This window comes from Stenella coeruleoalba (genome assembly GCF_951394435.1).
Source record: "Stenella coeruleoalba genome assembly, chromosome: 5".
NCBI classification, from domain to species: domain Eukaryota; kingdom Metazoa; phylum Chordata; class Mammalia; order Artiodactyla; family Delphinidae; genus Stenella; species Stenella coeruleoalba.
Window position 1 is genome coordinate 55,268,623 of NC_137150.1, and position 26,730 is coordinate 55,295,352.

The 26,730-nt window shown below is 35.3% G+C and overlaps 1 protein-coding gene across 5 annotated transcripts in view; it reads right to left on the reverse strand.

Annotated features, from left to right (window-relative positions):
• Positions 1 to 282: 282 nt before the first annotated feature.
• TBL1XR1 (TBL1X/Y related 1) overlaps positions 283 to 26,730 on the reverse strand; it is a 187,788-nt gene continuing 161,340 nt past the window's right edge. For all 5 annotated transcript variants that reach the window (XM_079921944.1, XM_079921946.1, XM_079921945.1 and 2 more), the window contains 10 exons: positions 26,474 to 26,615; positions 23,780 to 23,843; positions 23,583 to 23,680; positions 22,287 to 22,347; positions 13,033 to 13,154; positions 12,814 to 12,888; positions 9,171 to 9,298; positions 8,413 to 8,578; positions 5,289 to 5,390; positions 283 to 4,423 (listed from right to left, as the gene is read on the reverse strand). In XM_079921944.1, coding sequence (XP_079778070.1) covers positions 4,397 to 4,423; positions 5,289 to 5,390; positions 8,413 to 8,578; positions 9,171 to 9,298; positions 12,814 to 12,888; positions 13,033 to 13,154; positions 22,287 to 22,347; positions 23,583 to 23,680; positions 23,780 to 23,843; positions 26,474 to 26,615 — 985 coding nt within the window. In that variant the 3' untranslated portion in view covers positions 283 to 4,396. The remainder of the gene's footprint in view (positions 4,424 to 5,288; positions 5,391 to 8,412; positions 8,579 to 9,170; positions 9,299 to 12,813; positions 12,889 to 13,032; positions 13,155 to 22,286; positions 22,348 to 23,582; positions 23,681 to 23,779; positions 23,844 to 26,473; positions 26,616 to 26,730) is intronic.

The window sequence follows — 26,730 nt, forward strand, 5'->3', positions numbered from 1 at the left end:
CTTCTGTATTTAGGGATTACAGAGCTACAGAATGCAGTCTGTCTGTTTTTGTTTTTAATGAGATGGAAAAGTACATTAGACTAGATACAACATGCAGAATGTTTTCTTCAACTTATCCAGAAACTCCAAAGAAAACATCATGAAACAGCTTACTAGAAAAAAAAATATGCCCTAGTTATTCACCCTGCTTCAACACTGTCAACGTAAAGGCGGAAATAAAGAATGCTATTAATACTTCAGAACTACTGATATAAGACATCAAATTTCTAAATCAGTGTATTAAAAAAGTGAACACTTTCTCTTTTTTTTTTTTTTGCTCTCTCTTCTACATTTAGTTAGAATCACGTTTTTTAAAAAAAAAAACTGATATTGAACGTGACACGTCAGAGCTATTACAGGAAGGAGTAATTCATAACTTCCCTAACTCCCCTTCCGTCCCTGCTGATTCAGAAGAAAACAAACAAACAAACAAACAAAAAACCAACCAGGGTCTCTTGTAGATTTGCTGCTATTCCCCAAAATGTTGGCATTTGCTGCCATGCCACAATGTTGGTCCACTGAAATAGGATTTCTGTGGAAACTGTCAACAGTAATTCACCAAATGCAAGTACCGTCCTTAGCATGTGAGAATAAATGCGGGTTCTATAGAAATGTACAATGTGCTTAAGAAAATGAAAACTGTTTGAAAAGAGTAAATAGCACTGCATTTGAGATTTATTTTTTCTACTTATCTAGTAAAACTTAACATTTTTGCTGACATAAGAATGGTCACTTGTGAGTCCTTTAAACAGCAAAAATGCATACTCCTCTTCAGGCCTCTACTCAATAATAGTTTACATTACTCTTAACAAAATCATTCTACATAAACAGATAGCTCCTTAAAAATAGTACTCTCTCATTAAATCTAATTTGACAGAAATAAGTTTAAGGAAAAAAGGAGTGCTTTATAAGTTAAGTGAAAAAGTACAAATCTTTGGCCTTTCTCTTGACATTTTTATATGTCAAAAAGCAAAAAACCTTCATGTAATTCAATCTAATGATTACTTTTTGCACCATAATTTGTTTTTTACACCACAAAAGGAGGCACTTTCAGTATCTGTAAAAGGTGTTTAATCCTAAAACATACTTACCTAGAGAATAACTAATTAAAACAGAATTCAATACACTCTAAGACCTATTAGGAAAATAAAAGTTAACCACTTCTAAAAGTCACTTGAAAGTCAATGATGGTACCTGATCAATGACAGGAAATTGGGAATGGAACAAATATTAAGAACTTAGGGGATTTCCTACATGGAGAAGAAAAAAGATATTCCTTTACGATGTTTAAGAGTGACAGCTGCTCTTTCCTTATTCTATTTTAATCAATGAGTATTCTATTCATTCAAGTTTTCCTTTCTATTTTTCCTTATAAGTTTCTTACAGTAGCCTATACAACAATGATATATAATGAATACCACAGAAAATCTACCGGAATCAGTAGATCTTCAGATAAGTTCTTAGAGAGAAAAAAAAAAGGAAGGAAAAATAAGCAAGAACCTCAAAAATAGAACTTTACAGGCTGTGAAACTTGGTCTCTTATAATCATGTTACTGCTCAAATTAGAGGCAATCTTATTTATGTCTACTGGAGCAGCATCGTGGCACATCAGCAGGCAATGATGATGGTGAGAACAGCAGCAAAAAGAAATAACTGTATGCTCACAAAGAACCCAAGCCTACAAAATGGATACCTTTCTGATAGTTTATACTTAAAAGACCCAAGACTTCAGGATAATAAAGCTCTGTATTTATAATCTTTTATATGTCCTATTGTGGCTATTATGCTTAAGTAAAATAGCTAAAGATAAAAAAAACAACAACCAAAAACCCCCCCAAAAAACAGAGAAGATGACAACACCATAAACATGTAGCTGTCTATTTTGGCAGCTATACTGCAGAACTTCATGACTATCTTTTAATCAGCTGGGGAAAAAAAGTCAATAACTGTATGCAAATGAATAAACTGTCCATATCAAAATACAAAAAGTACTATCAATAATCACCTCTGACTTTCAGATTTAAATTCAGTGCAATTGACAAATGCATCGCTAAAGGAAAATGCAGCTTAAACATACTCAAAACATTTGTGTCTATTCCTGGGAGCACATTTAAAAATTATTGCACAGATTTTTAAAATTTTATTTACTTTTTTAAAACAACAACAGAGGTCAACCACAGATGTGGACCTCCAGCAATAAAAGCAGGATTTCAAGTGCCAGATACTCAGCGTATTAGGTTTCCTACGTAAGTCACAGGGTGATAGTTCTAAATATCTATAATGTGATCGAAAACCCTAAAAACAGCTGGCACAAAACCATCATGAATGACTGCCTCTCTGGATGTAAATTTTAAAAAATATTATTACAGTATCATAGTCCCCACTAACAACAACTGGGGTACACATAAAACAATGTATTGTGAAATTAAGTGTATTTATTCTCTTTACCAATAGCAAATGCTATCCTACCTTAGTAAAACCAAGACTTGCTTCAATCAATGCTGTTTTGTAAAAATAGCAAAACAACAAATGCTGAAAATCAAAGCTGCATTACTTGGGTTAAATCAGTTTCTACTTAAACTTAAAACATAGGTTAAAATTTTAGCAGTAAAAGCTTCAAAATAATTAGTGACAGTGTTATAAATTTGCCAAGCTTGATAATAAATGATATTCCTTAATTAAAATCTTTGAGACATAAATTTGACAACTATTCTCTTCAAAATCGACACTTCTGGATTATTACATTAATCATGACAAACCCTGTTAATCACACATATAAACATAGCCCCATGCTATCATTTGTAGATTCTGTATATTTTAGCTTTTAGTTGCATGAGCACAGGAGGTTTTTGATCTGATACCTATACCTTTAAGAAAATACGTGATATTATAAACAGAGTAAAAGACATGATATAGTAGTGATTACTGAAAAAACAAAACATAGCAGCTTAAATCTATCTATTATTTGAAAAAATGTAGTCACAAGTACCACAAATGCGGAATTAGAGCAGCAGGGAGGCTAGTGCAATTATACCTTTTTAAAAAATTTTGTATCACCGCTATGTGAAAACACCTTGAAGCAAGTCTTTTGTTTTAAAGATTGTTTTTAAACTAAGGTAGCAAACATTTTGCCATGTAATGGCAGTGTTATATGTTGTTATCTTGCTTTGTAAAAAGAAAAATAACATGAGAGATTTTTAATACTGGAGTTTGGTTACATTACATATTTAAGCTTCTACACAGAATGATGGACACTTTGAGAAGCTAATCCTTATCCAGAAACATTTTAATCTCTTAAAAAACAAAGCAAAAGAAACAAATAAACAAACAACAAAAAAACCTCAAACCTACTTTGCTCCTTTTCACAATAGTGCACATTTTAACCATAATTTAGTTATGGCTACAAGACATCAGAAGATTTTTTTTATGCATCTTCTCTATGGTATTAAAAAATTTTTTGTGCCCTTCTAGTCTTTAATTGGCAGAAATATGTCCCAAAAAAGAAACTATTGCATTTAAGCCACATCACCAAAAAACAAAACAAAAAAACCAAAGAGAAAAAAAAAAAAAAAACCTCACAACAAAAACACAAAGCAAAAGCAAAAACAAAAAACAGAGCATAATACCCTTTTACTGATGTGTCTTACAGATTGACATGACCAAAGTCATATAGTTCCATTTAATTTCCAATTCCCCCTTCTACAACATGCACCAATCGAATATATGCTCTGGGAGCCATAAATGTACCAAACATCTATCTCTTCAAAAGAATGCATTAAAATATTTTTAAGAATTTTTTGTTTAAAAGGTGAAAAAAATATAAACAAGAAACTGATTCACTCCCTTACTTCATGCATCCATAAACTAAACCAAAAACAAAGTTTAAAAGCAAGAACAAACTACTGCTGCAAGTTTTTGTAAGTCCATTTTCTCTGTACATACAAACTGCTAAACTACTGAAGGGAAAAAAGAATATAATCCATGGTGTCTGCTGATTCAAAGGGGAGAAACAAGGCTGTCATTAGTATCCAAAAACTCGTACGTGTATGGGCTGCTTTTATAACGCTTATTTTTTTCTCTCTTCTGTTTTTCATATCCAAAACTTCTAAATGCTATTTTAGGGGCACAGCAGATTAGATTCCAGCACTTGGTGAACAGAATTCACAAGCTGTGACAAAATTCTGTCATCTTCAGGGTGCAATTTTGTTTATATACACTGTATGTATATATTTCTCTTAGATTTGGCTGTAGTGGACTGGCCATGGTTCAAGTGGGACTATAGCAGTACTTGGGTCGGGGACAGTCATTTTGGCTATATACACATTCATAGTCGGTCCATGGCTTCCAACTAGTAGCGCTATTTCCGAAGGTCTAATACACAAACCTGTAAGAAATTAAAATAATCAACCAGTGTGTAAAGAATTTCATTGTACATTTTTTATACAGTTTGGAATCTATTTCTTAGTTCCAAGTTTACGAAACTGGTAAAACAAAAGTAATCATAGCAATGGGCACCAACAGAAATCAGATAAATTGGCTGAAAGCAGATGGAGTTAACAACCATGGGTTAATACTACAGAGGAAGAGCCATGGCTAACATGCTGAAGATTTACTCTCTGTTAATTAAAAAGTAGAAAAATATACTCAAAATAGACCATTTTCTATCTCTTGGATCTTAATGAAAGATACTACAGATTACATTAAGCTATTGCTTCAGTAAACAGCTAATAGCTATCCCCTTTCCATCTTCCCTTGGCTTTCAGAACTTTAGAAGCCATAACTAGTATTTCTGTGAATACATGGCCAACCTCATCCTGAAAGTCTCTTGGTATCACACATTCCTCAATGCAGACCCAACTGCCTCTAGTTCCCCTTCCCCGGGCCACCAACACTCTTCTGCAAGGAAGAGAAGGCAAAAATAGGCATTAAAAATTCAAGTCTCTCTCACAGTGCTACACTTAATTTCAGTGATGAAGTTTTACACTAAAAATAACTGTCCATTTCTTGATTACGAAGGCACTCTTCTGGCAAAGATACCCTAAATTCTGTTTACATTATCTGAATGAAATGAACATAAAAAGTATAGAGCCTTCAGTAAAAAAGGTCAATACCCATATCATAAAATTTATTTTTTAAAAAGAACACTTTTGTAGTCACTACCACAACAAGCCACATTTATTCACTATGCTTTCTCTCTTTCTTACACACACACACACACCCCCTTTGGAAACACTTCATTATATACTTACTGAACCATCTGATGCACTGGCTCCAACCTTGTCTCCTGCTGCATTCCAACAAACTTCAAAAATTCCACCTGTTCCCCTATAGCTGTGAACTAGAGCACCTGTCTAAAATAATGAGAAGTGGAATCTTAAAAATAATATATTATTATATATGTTCAAATACTGAGGTAAAAATATTATATGGCTTTATTTCTAGCAATCCAATGTAGGATTTAGCTTCAACTTCAAAATAAACAAGTTCTGAAATACCAGAAACGTAAAATGATGATCCTTTTACAAACAGACAGCACTAGCCTGCTCTCAACAGATCTCACACACACACACACACACACACACACACACACACACACACACACACACGTGCGGCTTCTCCAGTATTGATAACCATTCTTAGCTAAGAAGTGCTTTGACCCTAGAAGTGCCCCTAAGCTAGGAGAATTTTGACCCTAGAAGTGCCCCTAAGCTAGGAGAATTATAAAAGAAGCTAAAAGAGCACATGTACATTATTATTGAAAGATTTTTTAAGTTAAAAGAAAACAAAGTACAACCAGGAACACTACCAATTTCATCATCAATTTAGCCGACTCATAAATATAACTCAATTATTTTATTCCTTCGGCAATGGAAACCAAAATCATTCAGCTGCCATTCAATAACTGAAACTTAGTACAAAAATGTATTCTCCTAGGAAACCAGTTATTAAACAGGGCAAAGGTCAGAGGTTCTGCTGTGAGAAATGAAAAATAATGAAAAATATGCTTCCGGTGTTCTGTCCTGACAAACCAGAAAAGTATCTCACAGCTTCATGGTGAACTAAAAAACTCAAACTGGAAGTAGCAGAACTACCTAAACACAACATGGAACCAAGACATAACCTTCTGAGACAGCCAGCCCTAAGCTAATCACTAAGCTAGAAGATCACAATGGGAAGTCTCAACTGTTCTTTTCCTCCTACCTAAAATTTCTCACAATTTTAAGAGATTAATGAAAAAGCACGGGTACAGGAGGCCTTAAGTATCTACAGTTAATTAGAAGAGAATGGAGTGGCGCCAACGAGATAGGCTGTTGTATAGAGAGTCAAATCTACAGGATTGTCAATTTTGGGGTTAAAAACCGACACTGTCTTTCAATAGTACTTACCAATTTCTAAGCTTGAATCAGGCTATAATTGAACCGAAACAGCATGGTCAACAAGCCAGAGCTATCACATTAACAAAAGCCAAAGGATCCTCAGCATCTACTCAAACCTGTGTTCTGACCAGACTGTAACAATTTAACTGTCAAATGCTTAGATAACATATCATCCAAGTAATGAAAGAAAAAAATAGGTGTACATATTGACAAAAAGACAATTACTTTCTCCTGCACTGAAAGCTATTTTCAAACTTAAAAGAAAAAAAGCAAAATGACATTTTGATACACAATAGTGATACAACAAAACAGTATGGTTACTCAAATGCCCTTAGAAGTCTAGCAGTATCTTCCCTTAGAACTCTACAGTTCTATACCCAAATTTTATTTTAAATTAATTAACTCAAAATGGAGTGAATGAGTGATGGAAAATGTATACAACCGGCAGATTATCTATAAAGCCTCTGCTATTCAATCAAAACAGAAAGACTGGGAATTCCCTGATGGCCCAGTGGTTAGGATTCTGTGCTTCCACTGCAGGGGGCATGGGTTCAATCCCTGGTCGGGGAACTAAGATCCTGCAAGCCGGTAAGTAATTAGAAACAATGAGAGGGCTCAGCAGGTTTGATGGAGTCAACATCAACATGCCAAAATTCATAATGTTCCAAACATGAGCAACCACAAGTAAAAGGAATATTATTTTTTAAAACATGCTAAACACAGTAACAATAAAATCCATAAGGCATCTCAGAATACATTTTGTAAAAAAGATCTTTATGAAGAAATTATAAAACTTTACTGAAGGAAAAAGAAAAAGACTTAATGAGGGGGAATAACAAAGTTACAGTCACTAAAATTAAACTAACAATGCAGGTACATACAAATGTATCAATCAATGGAATACAAGAGAATCTATGAACAAAACATACAAGAACGTAGTATATGAAAGAAGTGACATTCTGACACAGTGAAGGGACAGTAAATAGTGCCAAGAAAACTGGTGATCCATAAAGAAAGAATTAGAACTATACCTCACACCATATATAAAAACCAATTCTAAGGGAGTATAATATAAATGAAAAAATAAAACAGTGGGAGTATAAAATGAAAGAATCATAATGCTTTTATCTACAAAAAAACCTCAAGAAGAATGAAAGAGAAACCGATAAAAAAAGTTATCTGTAGAGGATCAAGAAAAAAATGGGAGCAAAACTTCTCAGTGTATACCTTTTTATAACGGGGGGAGGGTGTTGGAGACCATTTGAACGTATAAGTTAATCAAAAATAATATGGGAAAATGATGATTTATGCAAAATAGGCTGACCAACTATGGTGATCAGCAACACAAAGAGAAATAACCCACAATAACTTATTGTGCATATAATACAAGCAGTAAAGACCTGATTTTTGAACAGGGGGTGGGGCAGGGAGAGTCACATGACTGATATTAAAGAAAAAGTATTTGGCATGTAAAAACTAAAACACTGAAAAGATTAAAATAATGAAAGCAACAAAACTGTTTTCTCCATTTTTAAGAAAGGATCTCTGTAGCATTGTCCCTAAAAAGGTGGTACATAGTTTTAAGTTCGTTTCTGATAAATTATGTGCTCAATCATAAAACCTTGTCCTTTAACACATTTTTTAAACTGCTCATATATACCTTCTCTGAAGACAATTCTTTTAGAACATAAAGAAATGGTATCATTTATCTAAATAAATGCATCTTAAACTCTCACATTTCATGTCTGCAAAACTGTTGGAAAAAATAAAACAGAGACTCTAAATTTTGGTCCATATTATGAAAATCTCACTTCAGCTGGTTTCGATCTTTACTTAGCTGTAAATTCCCCCCAAAAAGTGCTCATATAAAAACGAACTGAATTAATAACACAAAAGGAATGACAACCAAAACTAAAAAAAAAAAAATTTTGTTTAGACAAATGCTTCTTATATTCTTACATAAGAATACTTGACTATTTAAATAACTTGGACATACCTGTGTGTTCCAGATGTGCACACATTTGTCAAAAGAACCACTCGCCAGATACCTGCCATCAGGACTGAAAGCTACACTGTACACAGGCTCTTGGTGTTTTGTCAGAGTATGGATGCAAATTCCTCGGTCTACATCCCATAATCTAACAGTAGAATCAAAGGATGCACTGACAAGGGAGGAAAAAAAAAGATTTTATAAGTAATGAAATACTCTCAGCCCCACCCCCAATCTACAATATTCAGCCATTCCTAATAGCTAGCCATGAATTCCTCATGAGAAGCAGACGGTGCTGTTAGGAAGAAAGTGTTCTGGAAACAAAGCTAATCGGAGACATGACAGCTTCATTAAGCACATCTCCAAGTCTGTAAACTGGAAAACATAAATGAGCTAATTCACTGTATTCCTTTTCTCTTTAAATAACTCCTTTATATTGACACACAGTTTTGAAATGCTACATTAAATATGTTTTTAACTTATTTTTTTAAATGCTGAAAAAACTTTATTGCATTATGCTTCAATTACTTGGGTTTTAATCAATATTTGATATTATCAGTAAATTATTTGCTATCTCCAGATACAAACATCCATTATGACCTGAAATAATAAAACAACTCTGTGTCTAAAGGTTCCCATTAAAAAAAAATATTCCTTATAGGATACATTCCCATTTCATGGAATTTTTCCTATTTTTCTGTCATATTTATAAGAGGTTTTCTTTGTAAAAGACTCATAAAGGAAAAGCAAAACAGAAATGTTACCTTGCTAACATGAGGTTGGCATTTGGATTATTTGTCCCTGGCCCTGTTGGACTCCACTTGATAGTATAAATTTCTTTATTATGTGCTTGCAAATCATGGACACAGTTGTCTTGTTTCATACTCCATATCTAAGCAAAAAGGAAAAAGGTATGTAATTATTTTTCCATACAAAGGGTACTGTTATAATGTTATCTTGCCAGTCCAAAATATAGCGGTACACCGGAACAATAATTACAGAGATCAAGAGAATACATACAAATAAATTAAAATGTAGAATATATTTAATATTTATCTTTTAAAAATGACAAATTAGCTTCAAGTCCTTTCTAAATATTCACTATTGTGAGGCTTCAGGATTCAATTAACTGTAGTTCTAAGATTACTTTTGATAGCTTCAGATGGTACAAACTCCAACATTCAGTAAGTTCCTCAGTTAATGATCCTACAATGTTTAAGGCATTAGTTTTTATTCTGTCCTTTAAAATAAAAGATCTACATTACAAATTCCTCTTAGAATTTAGAATCAGGAACTATTTTGCAATCAGGAAGAGAAAATAGATAAGCAACATACAGATAAATATAATATGATTCATGTTGACACCAAAGCATAGGCAATGAAAGCAAAAAAAAAAAAAAAGCAAGCGGTACTACATACAATTTAAAAGTTTCTGCACAGCAAAGGAAACAATGAAGTAAAAAGGCAAACCATGGAATGAGAGAAAATACTGCAAACCATATATCCAATAAGGAGTTAATTTCCAAAATATGTAAAGAAACCCTACAACTCAACAGCAAAACCCCCAATAACCCAATTTAGAAATGGACAAAGGACTTAAATAGACATTTCTCCAGAGAAGATACACAAATGGCCAATAGGTGGTGTATGAAGAGATGCCCAATGTCACTGATCATCAGTGAAAAGAAAATCAAAACTATGAGATACCACTTCACAACTGTTAGGATGGCTATTAAAATTTTTAAAAATGTTGTCAAGGTTGTGGAGAAATTGGAAACCTTGTAAACTATTGATAAATGATTGCAAAATGGTGTAGCCACTATGAATAATAGTATGGAGGTGCTCCCCCAAATTTTAACAACTACCACTATATATGATCAGCAATTCCACTTCTGGGTATTTATCAAAAAAAAAAAAAATCGAAATCAGGATCTTGAGGAGGCATCTGTATGCCCTTGTTCACTGCAGCATTATTCATAAAAGCCAAGATATGGAAACATCCTAAGTGCCCATCAATGGATGAATGGATGAAGAAAATGCATATATATACAATGGAGTATTATTCAGCCTTAACATATGGGGAAATCCTGCAATATGTGACAACATGCATAAATTGTAAGGACGAATGTTGTATGATTCCAGTTACATGATGTATCTAAGAGTCCAACTCATAAAAGCAAAGAAAAGAATGGTGGGGATAAACAGCAAGGTCCTATAGTATAGCACAGGAAACTGTATTCAGTATCCTATAGTAAACCATAAAGGACAGAAACTAACACACCATTCACTGTAAAGCAATTATACTCCAATAAAGATGTTACAAAAATAAAAAATAAATTATTGGTGTAAAAAGGAAAAAAAAAACATTAATGGAAAAGAAAAAAAAAAGAATGGTGGTTGCCAGAGGTGGTGGGGTCACAGGGAGGGGCTGCTAGTAAACAAGCATAAAATCTCAGCTCTAGAGATCTGCCTCACTGCGTTGTGCTTAGGACGATAACACTTGTTTTGTGCACTTAAAAATCTGTTAAGGGTAGATCTCATGTCAAGTATTCTTCCCATATAAAATTCAGAAATTGTAAATGATTCACATACAAGAAACCGTGAAAGGTAACAAAGCAGTAAAGTTAGAATGGTGAGTAGAGAATACGCCTTTCTAGAGTTGAAAACATGCCTGTGTATACAGGTTAAAAAATAATTCATATTATTTTTGAGCAAAAATTAAGAGAAACCTACACCAACAGTATTTCTAACAAAATCATTCAGTAAAGACATGGGGGGAAACCTTGCCAAATACAAACACACATACACCAAACCCAAGTACCAACAAAGAAACAAAAATTAGCTGTGCTTCACACTTCTGCCATGAAACTAATGAGATAATGAAGCAATAACATCATGTTTTTGTATCCTAGGTATACATAACTCCATGTAAATAAATCCAAAAGGTATGTTTCCAAAACATATTGATACTTCATGTGAGCTTTCGACAGCACTGATGATACTGACCACTCCCATCCATCACCTCCCTTGAAGTACTCTTCTCTTTACACACTGTTTCCAGAGGTCATTCCAATTTCCTGTTGGAGTCTCATTCCTCTTGAGCTGCTAAATGCTAGAGTTTCTTAAGACTTTTTTAAGCTTTCCTCTTCTTTTACTCTGTACATTTCTACCTACACAATTTTGTCCATGCCCATGCCTTTGAATGACCACCCACCTATTGAGAATTCCCAAATTTTTTATGTCAGGCTTAGAATTGTTCTCTGAGCATCAGACCGACCTGGCACCTCCACTTGCATGACTCAAAGGCACTGTCCAAGCTGGAGATAATCCTCTCACTCATCTGCTGTTCCTTGTTCTCAAAATATGGCTTCACTAGACATTATCCATCCTTCTAGCTTCTGCTTTAAAATTCTATGACCTTTTATTATTCTTAGAACTAAAAAAAGCTCTCTAATATTTTCTAATTTAAACTTCTCTCTCTAGCTGCAACTCAGTCCCTGACAGTAGGCTCTCTATAGCCACCGGCCTTCTTTCATTTCCTCATATGTGCCATACTCTGTTCCAGAAGTTTTTCATTTTATAAGCATAATGCATGTGCACGCAAAGTAATCTCACAAACAAGAGCGTGAAGAAAAGCATTTTTACCAGCAACGTTTACAAAGGAGTCCAGGCTTGAAAAAACTATCTAACTAAAAACACAGCAGGTATTTAAGGAAAAAAACCACCAGGTTACCAAGGTTACATTTAGCCTGTTCATGGGAAGAGGAAAAGCAGTTTCCCCTCATGATTATCCTATCTATAAGGGTCATCACGTCTGCAGTCACTGGCACTGTAAAGTCAAAGATAAATTCTTTTCATATAGTTAACATGGTGAAGCACAGGGTGCAAGCTTCATTAATTTTGAAGATTAGTATTATGTTGTTCTTCGTCTCAAACTGCTTTTCTTCTTTAATTTTGGTATGTCATATGCGTAGGTGCTAGGTGTTAGTTTTTGCTTTTAGTTATGCAACAAGAAAAACATAAATTCATATTGAGATGTGAGTACTGACATGTCAGCTATACTCACTCACCAACTAAGCTATATATCTACTATATATCAGTTTCCCAGAAAGGGTGATATATACTCACACCACAGCAAAATCCAATTAACACAATTCTCAGAATTTCAGTCAAATCCATGAATGCTACAAAGATCTTTGCTACCTATGAATCAGATCCTTACATGTGCAAATAACCTTTAATTGTGCCAATATATGACTCCCTAATAGTGAAGACAATTTATAATAGCACAAACCTCAGTATCATAATTCCCAACTATAAGAGAGACATTCTAAACAATCTTACAACAGCCAGAGCAGCCACAGTGTGTAACTCCTCAACCCCATTTCTCCCCACTATCTGAATTACCTTTAAAGTCATGTCATCAGAACAGGATGCCAGGAGATTGCCAGTTGGGTCCCATTTGATAGCATTTACTTCATTCTAAAAATAACAGTGAACATTCACATTTTCATTTCATAGACTTGGTTGTTTTTTGGGTATTAAACATGCATACTTCAAAACCACTCTGAAACATTACTTATTCATCATAATCACTTTAAAGGAGGGAAAAAAAAGGTTTCTCACCGTGTGTCCCTGGAATGTTTTAATAGGTCTGTCTTGTCCTAACTTACAGACATGAATGCACATATCTGTACTACAAGAAGCAAAGGTGTTGTTGCTCTGCCAATCAACATCCAATGCTGGCGCTGAAAAGAAAAACAGGCAAGGTTTGCATTCATTCCACATGTACTGAAACCTAGGAGCTTTAGTTTTAAACCATGGTTAGACATTAAGTATGCTATTAATAGGAACTTAAAATATTTTACTTTATACTTTTTATGGTATTAATAGAATTTTTAAAATTATGGTACTTAAATATTACAAATATTAATACATTTCAGTTTGGTTGTCTCCATGTGAGACACAGCCTAATAGAAAGTACACTGCTCTGGTCACCAGGAGATGAGGGTTCCTGAGAGCTTGCCCTGTAAATTACTAGCACTGGATTCTTGGCTCCTCATTTGCAAAATGATAAAATTAAATGTGATGCTACACTTCCTCTTGTTTCTGAAATTCTGTGAGTGTTCAATGGATAAGAAGCCTTGTTTTGCTACTCCCTAACTAGTGGGCCCTAAGCAAGTCACCTCTCATGCTATCTTTCTCTTCTGAAAAAAATGGGGGGACTTCCCTGGTGGCACAGTGGTTAAGAATCTGCCTGCCAATGCAGGGGACACTGGTTCGATCCCGTCCGGGGAGATCCCACATGCCACGGAGCAACTAAGCCCGTGTGCCACAACTACTGAGCCTGAGCTCTAGAGCCTGTGAGCCACAACTACTGAGCCCGTGCGCCTAGAGCCTGTGCTCCGCAAGAGAAGCCACCGTAATGAGAAGCCGGCGCACCACATCAAAGAGTAGCCACCGCTCGCCACAACTAGAAAAAAAAAAGCCCGCGGGCAGCAACGAAGACCCAACACAGCCATAAATAATAAATAAATAAATTTATAAAAATTAAAAAAATAATTTAAAAGTGGGGATAAAACCTTTAAGCTTAGTACCCAAGAATATTGTGAAAATCAAGTTAGATTGTGTATGGAATATACTATGTAAATTACAAGTTAGACAAACGTTACACTGAATAAGTATCATTTCCACTGTCTACTCAACTGATAAATGGAATATTGCATGATTTGCAAATACATTTTTCTTCTAAGTGATTCTTGTCAAATACCTCTTAAAATCTACATCATTGAATTTAAAACCTCAGAGGCCCAAAAGCTGGCTGGCATTTAATACTTATTTTAGATCTGATATGATTAAAAGATTCTTTCCTTTCATTTTCCCCTGGTGCAAAGTGCAAAGCCTCTCTATAATTAGCAATGCAGATTAAGGTAATGTAGCAAGTAACTGGGTTAAGCAATAGAAGCATATCAAAAACACTGGATTTAGAGTAGGCAGTAGGTAGCTGGGGGGGAAGATGAGATTCAAAAACCAAGCACCCTTGGCTCAAGAGGAGGAAAACCCTGAGGTGCAACAAACACTCCAGAGCCCTGCCTGGATCAGGTTGAGCCTGGACCTTCACCAGCAACTGCTCCCTTTCTCGGCTCCTTCCCGTGAGCCGTGGCCGCTGAGCCTGCGCGTCCGGAGCCTGTGCTCCGCAACAGGAGAGGCCACAACAGTGAGAGGCCCGCGTACCGCAAAAACCAACAACAAAAAATAAGTTTTAAAAAAAAGTATAACAAAATGCTATGAAGAAAGCCAAGTATCTGTCATGTTCCACCAGGGTGTTAATTTGGTAGAGTCATCTGCAAAATGTTAAATAGAAGGCTGAGAAAATTTGAAACAGCATTCAAACAAATATACCAATAGGTTCAGAACAAAACAAAAACAAACTGTATAACCAGGTAAAGATAAGTGGAGGAAGCTGGGGAGTGGTGCCATATGAGTTATGTGATTAATACTTCTATGATATGCCTGGCTCATAAGATACAATGATAACAGACTGGTATAATCTAAGAACCCGTACCTCATTACTTTATATTTATTCCTAAAATTTAAAAATGAGGTATCACCTCACACCATTCAGAATGGGCATCACCAAAAAAATCTACAAACAACAAATGCTGGAGAGGGTGCGGAGAAAAGAGAGCCTTCTTGCACTGTTGGTGGGAATGTAAACCGATACTGCCACTATGGAAAGCAGTATGGAGGTTCCTTAAAAAACTAAAAACAGAACTACCATATGACCCAGCAATCCCTCTACTGGGCAGATACCCAGAGAAAACCATAATTCAAAAAGACACATGCGGGGGCTTCCCTGGTGGCGCAGTGGTTGAGAGTCCGCCTGCTGATGCAGGGGACACGGGTTCATGCCCCGGCCCGGGAAGATCCCACATGCCGTGGAGAGGCTGGGCCCGTGAGCCATGGCTGCTGAGCCTGCGCGTCCGGAGCCCGTGGTCCACAACGGGAGAGGCCACAACAGTGAGAGGCCTGCGTACCGCCAAAAATAAATAAATAAATAAATAAATAAAAATGAGTCTAGGTAATACAAGTTCTTTAGGATAAAAACACATCTTTAACATAAAATGTATTTTTATGTAGGTAATATGTAAGAGGTGTGTTTACTATTACTAGTCTCATTTTACACATGATGAAAGAGCTAAGAAAAGTTAATTTGCCTAGGGTTACAAAATCTTTTAAATTCCTGGAGCTGGAATTCCCTGGCGGTTCAGTGGTTAGGACTCCGTGCTCCCATTGCAAGGGGCACGGTTCGATCCCTGACTGGGGAACAAGGATCCCACAAGCCATGCAGTGTAGCCAAAAAAAAAAAATTCCTGGAGCTAAGGTTCTATTTTTGTGTCCTTCAATTCTGATTTATTTTTTGGTTAACCCATGCACCCTTCACAATTTAGAAAGGTAACAAACCTATGAGGGAAGGGAAAAAAGGCATTTAATATTCATTTATTTTTATTTTAAAAAAAGCTTCATTGAGATATAATTCATATACCATAAATTTCATCCATTTAAAGTGTGCAATTCAATGGTTTTTAGTATATTACATTAATAATTTTAAAATATTGTGGTCATACATAACATAAAACTTGTCATTTAATTAACTGTACAATTCAGTTGTATCAATTACATTCACAATGTTGTACAGCCATCACCACTATTTTCAAAAGTTCTTCATCATTGGGCTTCCCTGGTGGCACAGTGGTTGGGAGTCCGCCTGCTGATGCAGGGGACACGGGTTCATGCCCTGGTCCGGAAGGATCCCACATGCCGCAGAGCGGCTGGGCCCGTGAGCCATGGCCGCTGAGCCTGTGCGTCCGGAGCCTGTGCTCCGCAACGGGAGAGGCCACAACAGTGAGAGGCCCACACACCGCAAAAAAAAAAAAAAAAAAGTTCTTCATCACCCCAAACCGAAACTCTGTAACCATTAAGCAGTAACTCTCCATTTCCCCCTCCTCCCAGCCTCTGTAACCTTGAATCTTTACATTCATCTCTATGAATTTGCCTATTCTAGACATTTCATACTCTTGAAATATCTAGAATCATACTCTAGAATGATTCTAGATTCTACTCATGTAGAATCATACTCTTTGTCCTTTTATGTCTGGTTTATTTCACTTAGCATAACATGTACAAATTCTCTGGTGTTGTAGCATGTATCAGAACTTCATTCCTTTTTATGGCTGAATAATAATCTATTGTATATAGAGACCCATTCTGTTTTTCCACTCATCCGCTAACGGACAGTGGGTTGTTCCTACCCTTTGGCTACTGTGAAAAATGCTGCTATGAACATTGACGGACATGAATTCGTTCAAGTCCCTGCGTTCAATTCAATTGCCTAGGAGTAGAATTGCTGGGTCATATGGTAACTCTATTTAACTTTTTGAGGAACTGTCATACTGTTTTCCACAACGACTGTACTATTTTACATACCTACTAGCAAAGTACAAGGATTCTAATTTCGCCGCATCATCGTGAACACTGTTACGTTTTATAGCCATCCTAATGAATATGAAGTGGTTAACTCATCTATAATCATGATTTATGCTTTATGTAAGAGTGTATGTGGACAAAAATACAGTGCAGGAATTAAAATACGGTAATTTAAAAAGCATGGTAGACTTTCATTCCTGATCAAGATGGAGTAACAGGGACCAAATTTACCTCCTGCCCAAAACAACCAAAAAAATTACAGAATATATGAAATAATAGTTCAGAACTCTGGGCACCAGGCAATAAAGGACCGTGGTTCCTGAGAGAAGGGAAATCAACCAACAGTGTGCCTCTATAACTGCTCAAACATATGATCTGGAAAAATGTCCAGATCTTGGCACAGGGAAGAGGAATCTCCCTAGGAAGAGATTAATGAAATTCCTGAGTGGAAGAGATAAAGCTCAAAATGTGGAAAACTGAAGGCAGCTAGAATTCCCAAAACTAGAAGGGACAGAGCTTTGCAGACAGAGAAAGAATTCTGAAGACCTGAAGTGGGCCCTATTCACACAGTTAGCTGAGTACTAATCAGCACAAGTATCTGAAGATACTAGCTGAGACCTGGGAAAGAACCACTCAAAAGAATTAGAAGAAACAATGCCTGATACTCAAGATTGGGAACACTGTCTAAATCCACCAGACTAGAAAACCTTTTGATTCATGGAACACTGGTCAGAGTACACCTAGGTTCTTGCCTCATTACCAGGAAATAAATAGCCGTACACCGAGCACTGTTTCACTGCCATTTAACAAATCTTACAAGCATGACACAAAAGGATCAAACCATTTCCAAGTAATTTAACTATGTCCCAGAATAAATTCACAAATACTTATAAGAATACAGAAATATCCAGCAACTAACGACATAAAATTCAAAATGCCTCACTTCCAATCAAAAGTAACAAGGCATGCAAAGATGCAGGAAAATATGACCAAAATGAAGAGAAAAATCAAATCATAAAAACTGACCTAGACATTAAAGCACTTGCAACTATATACGGTTTGTTCAAATAGTTAAGTAGCAACATGGAAGACGTAAAAAAGACCTAAATCAAACTTCTAGAGATTAAAACTGAAACATGTGAGATAAAAAACGTACTGGATGGAATAAACTCTAGATTAGATGCTGCAGAAGAAAAGATGTGTGAGCTTGAAAACAGCAGAGATTATGAAAAAAAAAAAGACTGGATAAAAAAACGAACGGCGCATCAGTGTATTACGGGACATCAAGCAGACTAATAAACATAATCAGAATTTCAAGTTAAAAATAAATGTGGGGAGGAGGTAGAATATTTTTTAAAGAATAATGGTCAAAAAAATTTCTAATTTGAAGAAAACTATGAACGAAGAAATCCAAGAAGCTCCAAGGACAAAAAACATAAAGAAAACTAAACCAAGGCACAACATATGCAAATTGCACAAAATCAGTTATAAGGAGAAAAATCTTAAAAGCAGCCAGAGAAAACAAGACAAGAATAATAAGGATAAAAATGGTAGCAAGTTCAAATTGAAACAGTGTAAATAAGAAGAGGACAGAGCAACCTTTTCTTTAAAGTACTGAAAGAAAAAAACCCTGTCAACCCCAGAATTCTATACCCAACAAAAATATCTTTCAGTAATGAAGACTTCTTAATACCTACAAAAGAATTCATCAACATAAGATTTACACTATAAGGAATGTTAAAGCAGTTCAAGCAGGAAATAAATGATACCAGATGAAACTATGTATCTGTGCAAAGGAATGAAGAGTTGGAAATGGTAACTATGGGTAAAAAATTTTATTATTTAACCCCTTTAAAATATCACTTGAAGATAGATGGTGGTAAGTTAAAGATGTGTACTATAAATCCCAAGGCAACCATTATAATAAAAGATTTACAGTTAATAACCCACCAAAGGAGGAAAAATGTAATCACACAAATATTCAATTAATCCAAATGGAAGCGGAAAAATAGCAAAAGAAGATGAGATAAATAGAAATATGATTAATTTAAATGCAATCATTATCAATAATCACATTAAATGTAAATAGCCTAAATATTGCCATTAAAAGGCAGACGCTAATACTGAATGAACAAGCAATATATGATGCCTACATAAAATATACACCAAATATAACAAAATTAATAGATTATAAGTAAAAGCATGGAGAAATATATACCATGCCAACACTAACCAAAAGAAAACTGGAAGGGCTACATTAATATGAGACAAAGTAGATTTCAGAGCACAAAAAATAAAATGGAAAAAAAAAAGAGGGCCGCTAACAAAACGATAAAAGGGTCAATTCAACATAAGGTTGCAACATTCCTAAACGTTCATGCCCCTAATAACATTGTTTCAAAACACATAAAGCAAAAATTGACAGAGCTTCAAAGAAAACAGAAATTACTGTATTTTCCAATTATTGTTGATGATTTCTATACCCCTCTCTCAGTAACAGATGGTCTAAGTACACAGAATAATCACTAAAGGCCATAAAAGATTTGAACATTATCAAACAACTTGACCTAAATGACATTTATGAGAACAATGGAATTAAATTAGAAAGCAATATTACAAAGATCTTTAAAATGTTTCCAAATACTCAGAAATTAACACACTTCTAAATAACCCATGGGTCAAAGAAGGAATCAAAATTACTCCAGAAAGTATTTTGAACTGAATGAAAACACATTTGAAAAATTGTGAGATGTCACTAAGTAGTAGTTAGAAGTAATTTATAGCACTGAATATCCCCATTAGAAAAGCAGAAAGGTCTCAAATCAGTGACCCCAACTTCTACATTAAGCAAAAAGAAAAAGAGCATGTTAGATTGATACTGAAAGCATGATACATAAAAGAACAAATTAATAAATTAAGGACTTCATCAACATTAATAATATCTGACCTTTGAGGCACACTGCCAAAACAATGCAGAGACAATCCACAGACTATGAGACAATATTTGTAAATACTTGATCAGACTTGTATCCAGAATATATAAAGAGTTCACAAGACTCAATAAGAAAACAACAAAGTTAAATTAAAAATCCAAAGATTTGAACAGATACTTCACCAAAGGAGACATACAGATGGTAAATTAAACCATGACAAGATGCTCAACATCATTAGTCATTAGGAAATGAAAATGAAAACCACAGTGAGATACGACTACACGCTCATTAGGGTGGCTACAATGAAAAAGACTGACCACATACCAAGTGTTGGCAAGGAAATGGAGGGACTGGAATACCCTCTGCTGTTGAGAATGTAAACCAGTTTGGAAAACATAAACTTTGGAAAACAGTTGGGCATTAACAGGTTAAACACAGACCTACCATATATCTAGCCATAACTTTCCTAGGTCTTTACACAGAGAAATGAAAACACAAGTTCATAAAAAGATAAGCACAGGAATGTTGATAGCAGTTTTATTTGTAATAGCTAAAACCTGGAAACAACTCAAATTTGCTTCAACAGGTAATGGATAAACAAACTGGTATATCAACATAACAGAATACTACTCATAAATCAAAAGAAATGCAAAATAATTATGCAGAGTGAAAGAAACCAGACACAAAAAGAATACATACTGTGCGATTCTATTTATATAATGTAGACTAGTTTCTGGTGACAGAAAGACTATCAGTGGCTACCTGGGGAAGGGGAAGGGAATGATTTCAAGGGGGTAGGAGGAAACTTCTGAAGCTAACAGATGTACTGTCTTGAGTGTGGTGATGGTTTCAGTGGTGTGTGTGTGTGTGTGTGTGTGTGTGTGTGTGTGTGTGTGTGTGTGTGTGTGTGTGCATGTCAAAATATATTACACTGTGCAATGTAAATATGTATAGATGATTTTACACCAATTATACCTCAATAAAGCCGTTTAAAAAACCAAAAAAGCATGACAGGAAAGAATACCATGGGTAAAAAGGTTATTTGTTTGTAAAATGACTTCAACACCATCTACCTCATTGGGCTGTAGCCAAGACTAAACGGGATCGTGTATATAAAGAGCATCATCTCCAACACAAAGGTGGTACACATTATATAGCAGCTAGCAACAGTGCCACACACACACACTGATTTCAATTTTCCATCACTCCTAGGATGTAGGAGAAACTTTAGGCAGAACAGCCAGAGGGCTAAGAGAATTCCGTCTGGGTGAGGACTAGAAGCAAAGGCAAAACGGGATTAAAACAGGTAAACAAAAACTGACGTGTAAATGCTTATTAATGTGGTAAGTATTAATCAAGCTGAAATGTTTAACATAATACTTGCAAAATTATGTTACTCAGATACTACTGAAAAATCATTTTTGTACCTTATTTGGCTTGCTTAATCACACTAAATAGAGAAATACAAAAAAGCAAAACGCCAGAAGCTGTATATTTCAATTTTAATGGTAACACTGTGTCATTGGCTGTTTGTAAAAAGTATGTTACCAAAGTTTTGAAAATAACCAGAGTTACTTAAGTCAGGCGCCGATGCAAAACTCTATCCAACCACAACAAAATCTTGCAAAGTGCAATTAAATCAGGCAGTACTAAAACTACCGTTCTAATAGTTATTAGGCATCTTGGTCCAGTTCAACATCAGTTCCTGTCCTCAGGAACCTCCCTGAAAGTAGGCACAAAAGTTCTAGGCTGCACAAGAGTGTAGGTACTAAAATCCAGGTGTCTCTACACATCAGGATGTATGCCCTGTTGCATGGCTGTATATCATGGAGAAAGAAGCACACTATTCTGGGGATCAGATTTATCTGGTTTAAGTATCAATTTCTTAAAAGAGAAAAACATCTAAAGCACCAAAGTTCCAACACTACCAGGAAAGCCTAATAATTTTTATTTTAGGGAAGCAGGTGGACTGATTTAGATACATAAATCCAAAATGAAAAATGACAATATCTAAACTTGTAGGAGTTTATACAGTATTTTCATATATATGTCTTATGCTCTTAACAAATGGTATTGTTTTTATCCCTCATTTTCAGATAGAGAAAGTAAGGCTCAGAAAGGTTCAATGACTTGCTCAATCTTAAAGCTTGTCAAGTGGGGTGGAATCGACATTCACACCTTGACCTCCTGACTCAAAAATCTATGTTCTTACCATTAAATATTACCAACTCTAATTGCACCAGACTGCAAATGCTTTTTTTATGGTACATTTCACAGAAAACGTTTGAAGATCCTCTGACAATTAACTACCTGAAAGTCAAAGAACATCAACTCCTCAAAGGACTAGTAACAAGACCGATACTGGATATTTCAAGATTTTAGATGAATTATATGCTATTAAAAGTTTAATTAGAAAAATAGAAGAAAGTTCTAATTCTCATGTAAATTGTGAAGATTTACCTGAATGAAAAGGAAATTGTTGTTTGGCTTCACCAGTATGTGCATCCCAAATAATTGTAGTCTGAGATAGAAAAGAAAAATATACTGCTAAGAAGCTAGAAAGAGTTTATCATAGATGCATAAATTAGATGCCTAATTATATTAAAGCAATATGAAATGTCACAGTGCATTTAATTTTTTAACATTTACCTTTAGTACAACGAGGCTATATTCCACTTCGGGGGAAGGGGAGGAGAGGGATGACTATTAAGCTGTTTAATTTTCCCCTGGTGACTTTTTATCAGTCAACTTACTTCAAATAACAATTACTGTTGTCTAGAAAGTACCAGACATTATATTAGATTGCTTAAGAAACTCCACTGCAATAGTGTATTTAATGTAAGATTTTTATAGCTGCTTAGCTATAAGGAGGCAAATTTTTGGTTAATAAAGTTAATCAGTTAATTCCCAATATTAAGATTTTTAACACTCACATTTCCCTATAAAGGCAGCTTGAATTCTGACAATAAGTAAAACAATGTCTTTTACATTACATCAAAGTATGACATATAAATCTGAATAGATATATTCACAATTCCTTTAATACCCTGCCATCACTAATTTCATAACTTTGGGGTCATAAAATATTGTAGACTGGCAATAACTATTAATAGGGTGCTTCCCTCCCATTCCTGGCCTCCTTCATTTTTCTTCCTTTTTTTTTCTACTTCCCTTTTTGACAATATATAGTTAACTTTGAGTGTGTACTTTCCTGTATTAGAATAATCTTAAATCTGTATTCATTTTGGGAGGTGTGGTAAAGGCAGTAACTTAAGAAAATGAAGGAGAAAGAAGGCCATGATTTCAACCTATCCATATTTACCAGTCTTGTTAGGTGAAAAGAGCTGGAAAGATCCGGCATTTCTTACATTTTCAATTAAACATTAGGAGTTCAGCTAACAGACTGGCTCTACGATTTCCCATGAAATCTCTCCAGAGCCATACTCACTGATGAGATTAACTAGAAACTGTAGAAGGGAGGCAAAAAGTATAGGATGTATGACATTCATTATGGCTCAAATTCCCAAAAAATGAGGAGTGGTCACACAGATAAAGAATAAAAGGCATCTGAATGAGCAGACTCAGGAATGAGTTGACAGAAAATCTAAGAAAGCATTACTATTCCTATCATGAATTTATATATGAATTTACCAAATATGAATGTTTTCTTGTTTATGTGATTAGTAGAGAAAAACATTACTTTCAATTATACTCTTTAACAAATTAACCTTTACAGAAGTTAAATATTCTTTTTACCTTGTCTACTCCAGCACTTAGGATGAAATTTCCTTTCTTATTCCATTTTAATGCAAATATAGGGCCTTTATGCTGCCCCAAGGTGCTAGCAAGGTTACCTAATATTCAAAAGGAAAAACATTAAAATTACTTTAAGCTTTATAACTTAGATCAACAATAACAACAAATGAAAGATAAAAAAAAAAAGCTTCATTTACCATCTTTAGTCCATATTCTGGCAAACCCATCGTAGGAACCAGTTGCTAGAAGTGTACCTTCACTCTGTCAGAGAAACACATTTCTTTCAATTATATAATCCAGAAACGGTGTTTAATTTTTATTAAAATATATTATGTTTAAATCCTAAGTACAGCAGATCTGTGACATTCTCTGCTTCAAAATCTTCAGCCTTGTCTATTTGGAAGTGCCATAAAAGGCCTACAAAACACCCTTCATTGCTGTGAAGCCAGTATTTTGGCAGCATCCAGTCAGTGTGCAAGCCTCATACCCAAATCTCAAGAATGGCAGGAACTGCTCTGGAGCAGAATCAACATCACTCTTATGTATGCTAAGGTCTACTGCATTCTCATAAATGCACCATGACTAAAGATGGGGGTGGGGAGGTGGATTGGGAAGGACATCAAAATCATAATCTTATGATGATTTTATAAAAGTAAAAAGCAAAATCTTCCACAATATTTCATTACGATTAGAAGTTTTTATATGATCCTCCCTCTAAATCGTTTACTGTCTAAACTGTGTGTGTGTGTGTGTGTGTATGTTCCAAACAATATTGTTGTTTCAGATGATCAGATTCTTAAGTATCACTAAATGTTTCTTTCCTTTGTTAATTCTTTCCCAATATGAAATCCTTACCAATAAAAATAGCAACACAAGAAAAACAGCCAGAAGAGTGTAGGCTGACTTTACAGTTAATGAAGTGAGTACCAACTGTCAGGAACTACTCTACTATGAGAAGAAATCCATACCATTTTCTCTAACCTTATATTCCTCTACTGTGCCTTGAATAATGGTACAACAGAAGGACTTGATAAGACCTAACTTATTCTATGGAAATGCAAGTTACAGAGTAGGTTACACAGACTACTGCTGGGATGATTAAACACTACTGGAGAGACAGAATGAAATCCTGCCTTACTCAGTACTTTTTGATGCTTTTTGGCAGGGCACTGAAAACAAGATCACCTTTTCCAGACCTCTCAAGCCATCTAGCTGTACAAGTAAGTGACAAACAAATGCTGGTTCTAGGGGTTGTAGACTCAGTTTTGCTAGGATTTGGAAATCCCCTCTAGTTCTATCTCAGGAAGAGAGAGCAATGTCGAAGCCAACAGCAAAAGCTTATTTCCAGACTCTGCACAATGGAAAGTTTCCTTTAAACTAATGGTCCCCAAATGTTTTACATCACGGACCGCTAAGGTAGGAAAAGAATACTTTGAAGATCAGATATCTCACAGGCTTTTGCTTTAATCATGGAAATGAGCCATTAATCAATAGTAACATTTTCCCCTTTTAGCAGAAGATTTAAGTTCATAGTGAATAATAAATCTTTGAAAAGTTCACACTTTTAAAAACTTTAACTTGCAGTTCAGAACCACCAAGCTCAACAAACCATTTGTTAACCATCCTTTTCAGTGTAAAAGTATAAATTTCATTAAATTAACACGGTCTCTGAGCCAAACAGCTTAAGAAGGCTGTAACGCCTTTGACCTATGATACAGTAAGGTCCCATATTAAGAAGATAATTCTTAGTTCTGACCCTACAATCAAATAATACTGAAATGTGCTAAACCTCTTTTCATTTTTAGAATTCTCAACTTTATAGGAGGGGAAGGATAAATACATTGCTGGAAATTTAGAACTAAGAACACTAAAAAACCTTACCTATGAAATCTGGAAAAAACTTCATAGAAACTGAGAACTTTAGCTAGTGTAATCATTTTTAAAGACAGATCTCATTTCCTGGAATGAGATTTGGAAGATTCTTTGGAAAGCCCCACAAAAAGTTGTTAAACAGAGGCCAGAGAAGGGTGTCCACTTGCTAAGGAAAGCACAGCTGACCCCTAAAATTCTTGGTAACACTGATATAGTCTAAGAGGCTTCTTAGAATTGGCAGCGGGGGCGGGGGGGGGTTAGGTGGTGCAGTGGGGGGTTGTTAAAAAATGGATGCAAAGTTGTAAGGAAGAAAAAAGGCAACATGGAATAAAGGAAAAGGTATAGAAACTTTAAAAATGCTAATTTCCACAAAGTAATCATGGGAATGGAAACAAACAAAGCTGTTAATCATGTATTTGAAACTGAAAGGGTGCAGCTTTATCAATAATGAAATCAAACTTCCTGGTAAGTCAGAGTAGCCAAAGATGTTGAATCAGAGAATTATAAGATTCCTACAGCTAGGATAAAGCTTGTAATCTAGACAAATGGTTCCTAAAAGGCAGCTGGTGATGAAGTTTTCATCAGTTCACAGCAAAATGAGAAAACAAGAATGTTTTTATTATATAGATTTCTCTTATACCCCCAACAAAGGACTCAGTAGTTAAGAACTCAGTATATGTGCCTGTTATTGGTTTTCATCTATTACTTCATTTACATAGGACCATTACACTTCTACTTTACATGTGATGAAAATGCAGTACAGAGTGACCGACCACCAGTTATACAAAGGTTCTACAGCTAAATAAACTGAGGAGCTGGAAGATGAACCTTGGTTTGAGTGCTCAAGGCCAGTCTTTGTTTTTAACACATTTGGGGGTGGGGACTTCTAGTCTGTTGTTCTTATTGGTGAAATCCAAAAATATCTGAACAAACTGACATACCCTGTGATTAGTCTGAGGCTCAGAGAGGTTAAGTATATTAGTAACTACATCCATCATGGACAGTACAGTGATACTCACATTCCAATCTAGAGACGTCACATCCTTGTTGCTTGGGACATCTTGCCCTCCTTCTCGTATACAATGTCTAAGTACTAACTGTGTGGAGCCACTAGTGCTATTTTCACTAAGATTCCATATTCTTGCTGTTGAGTCTCCAGACCTATAAAGTATGCAACATATTTTAAATCCTCAACATGTTTTAAATCCTCATGATATTCTCAAGTACTCCAGAATCAAGGCAACAGATTTACATTCTATATTAATAAGGCAAATAA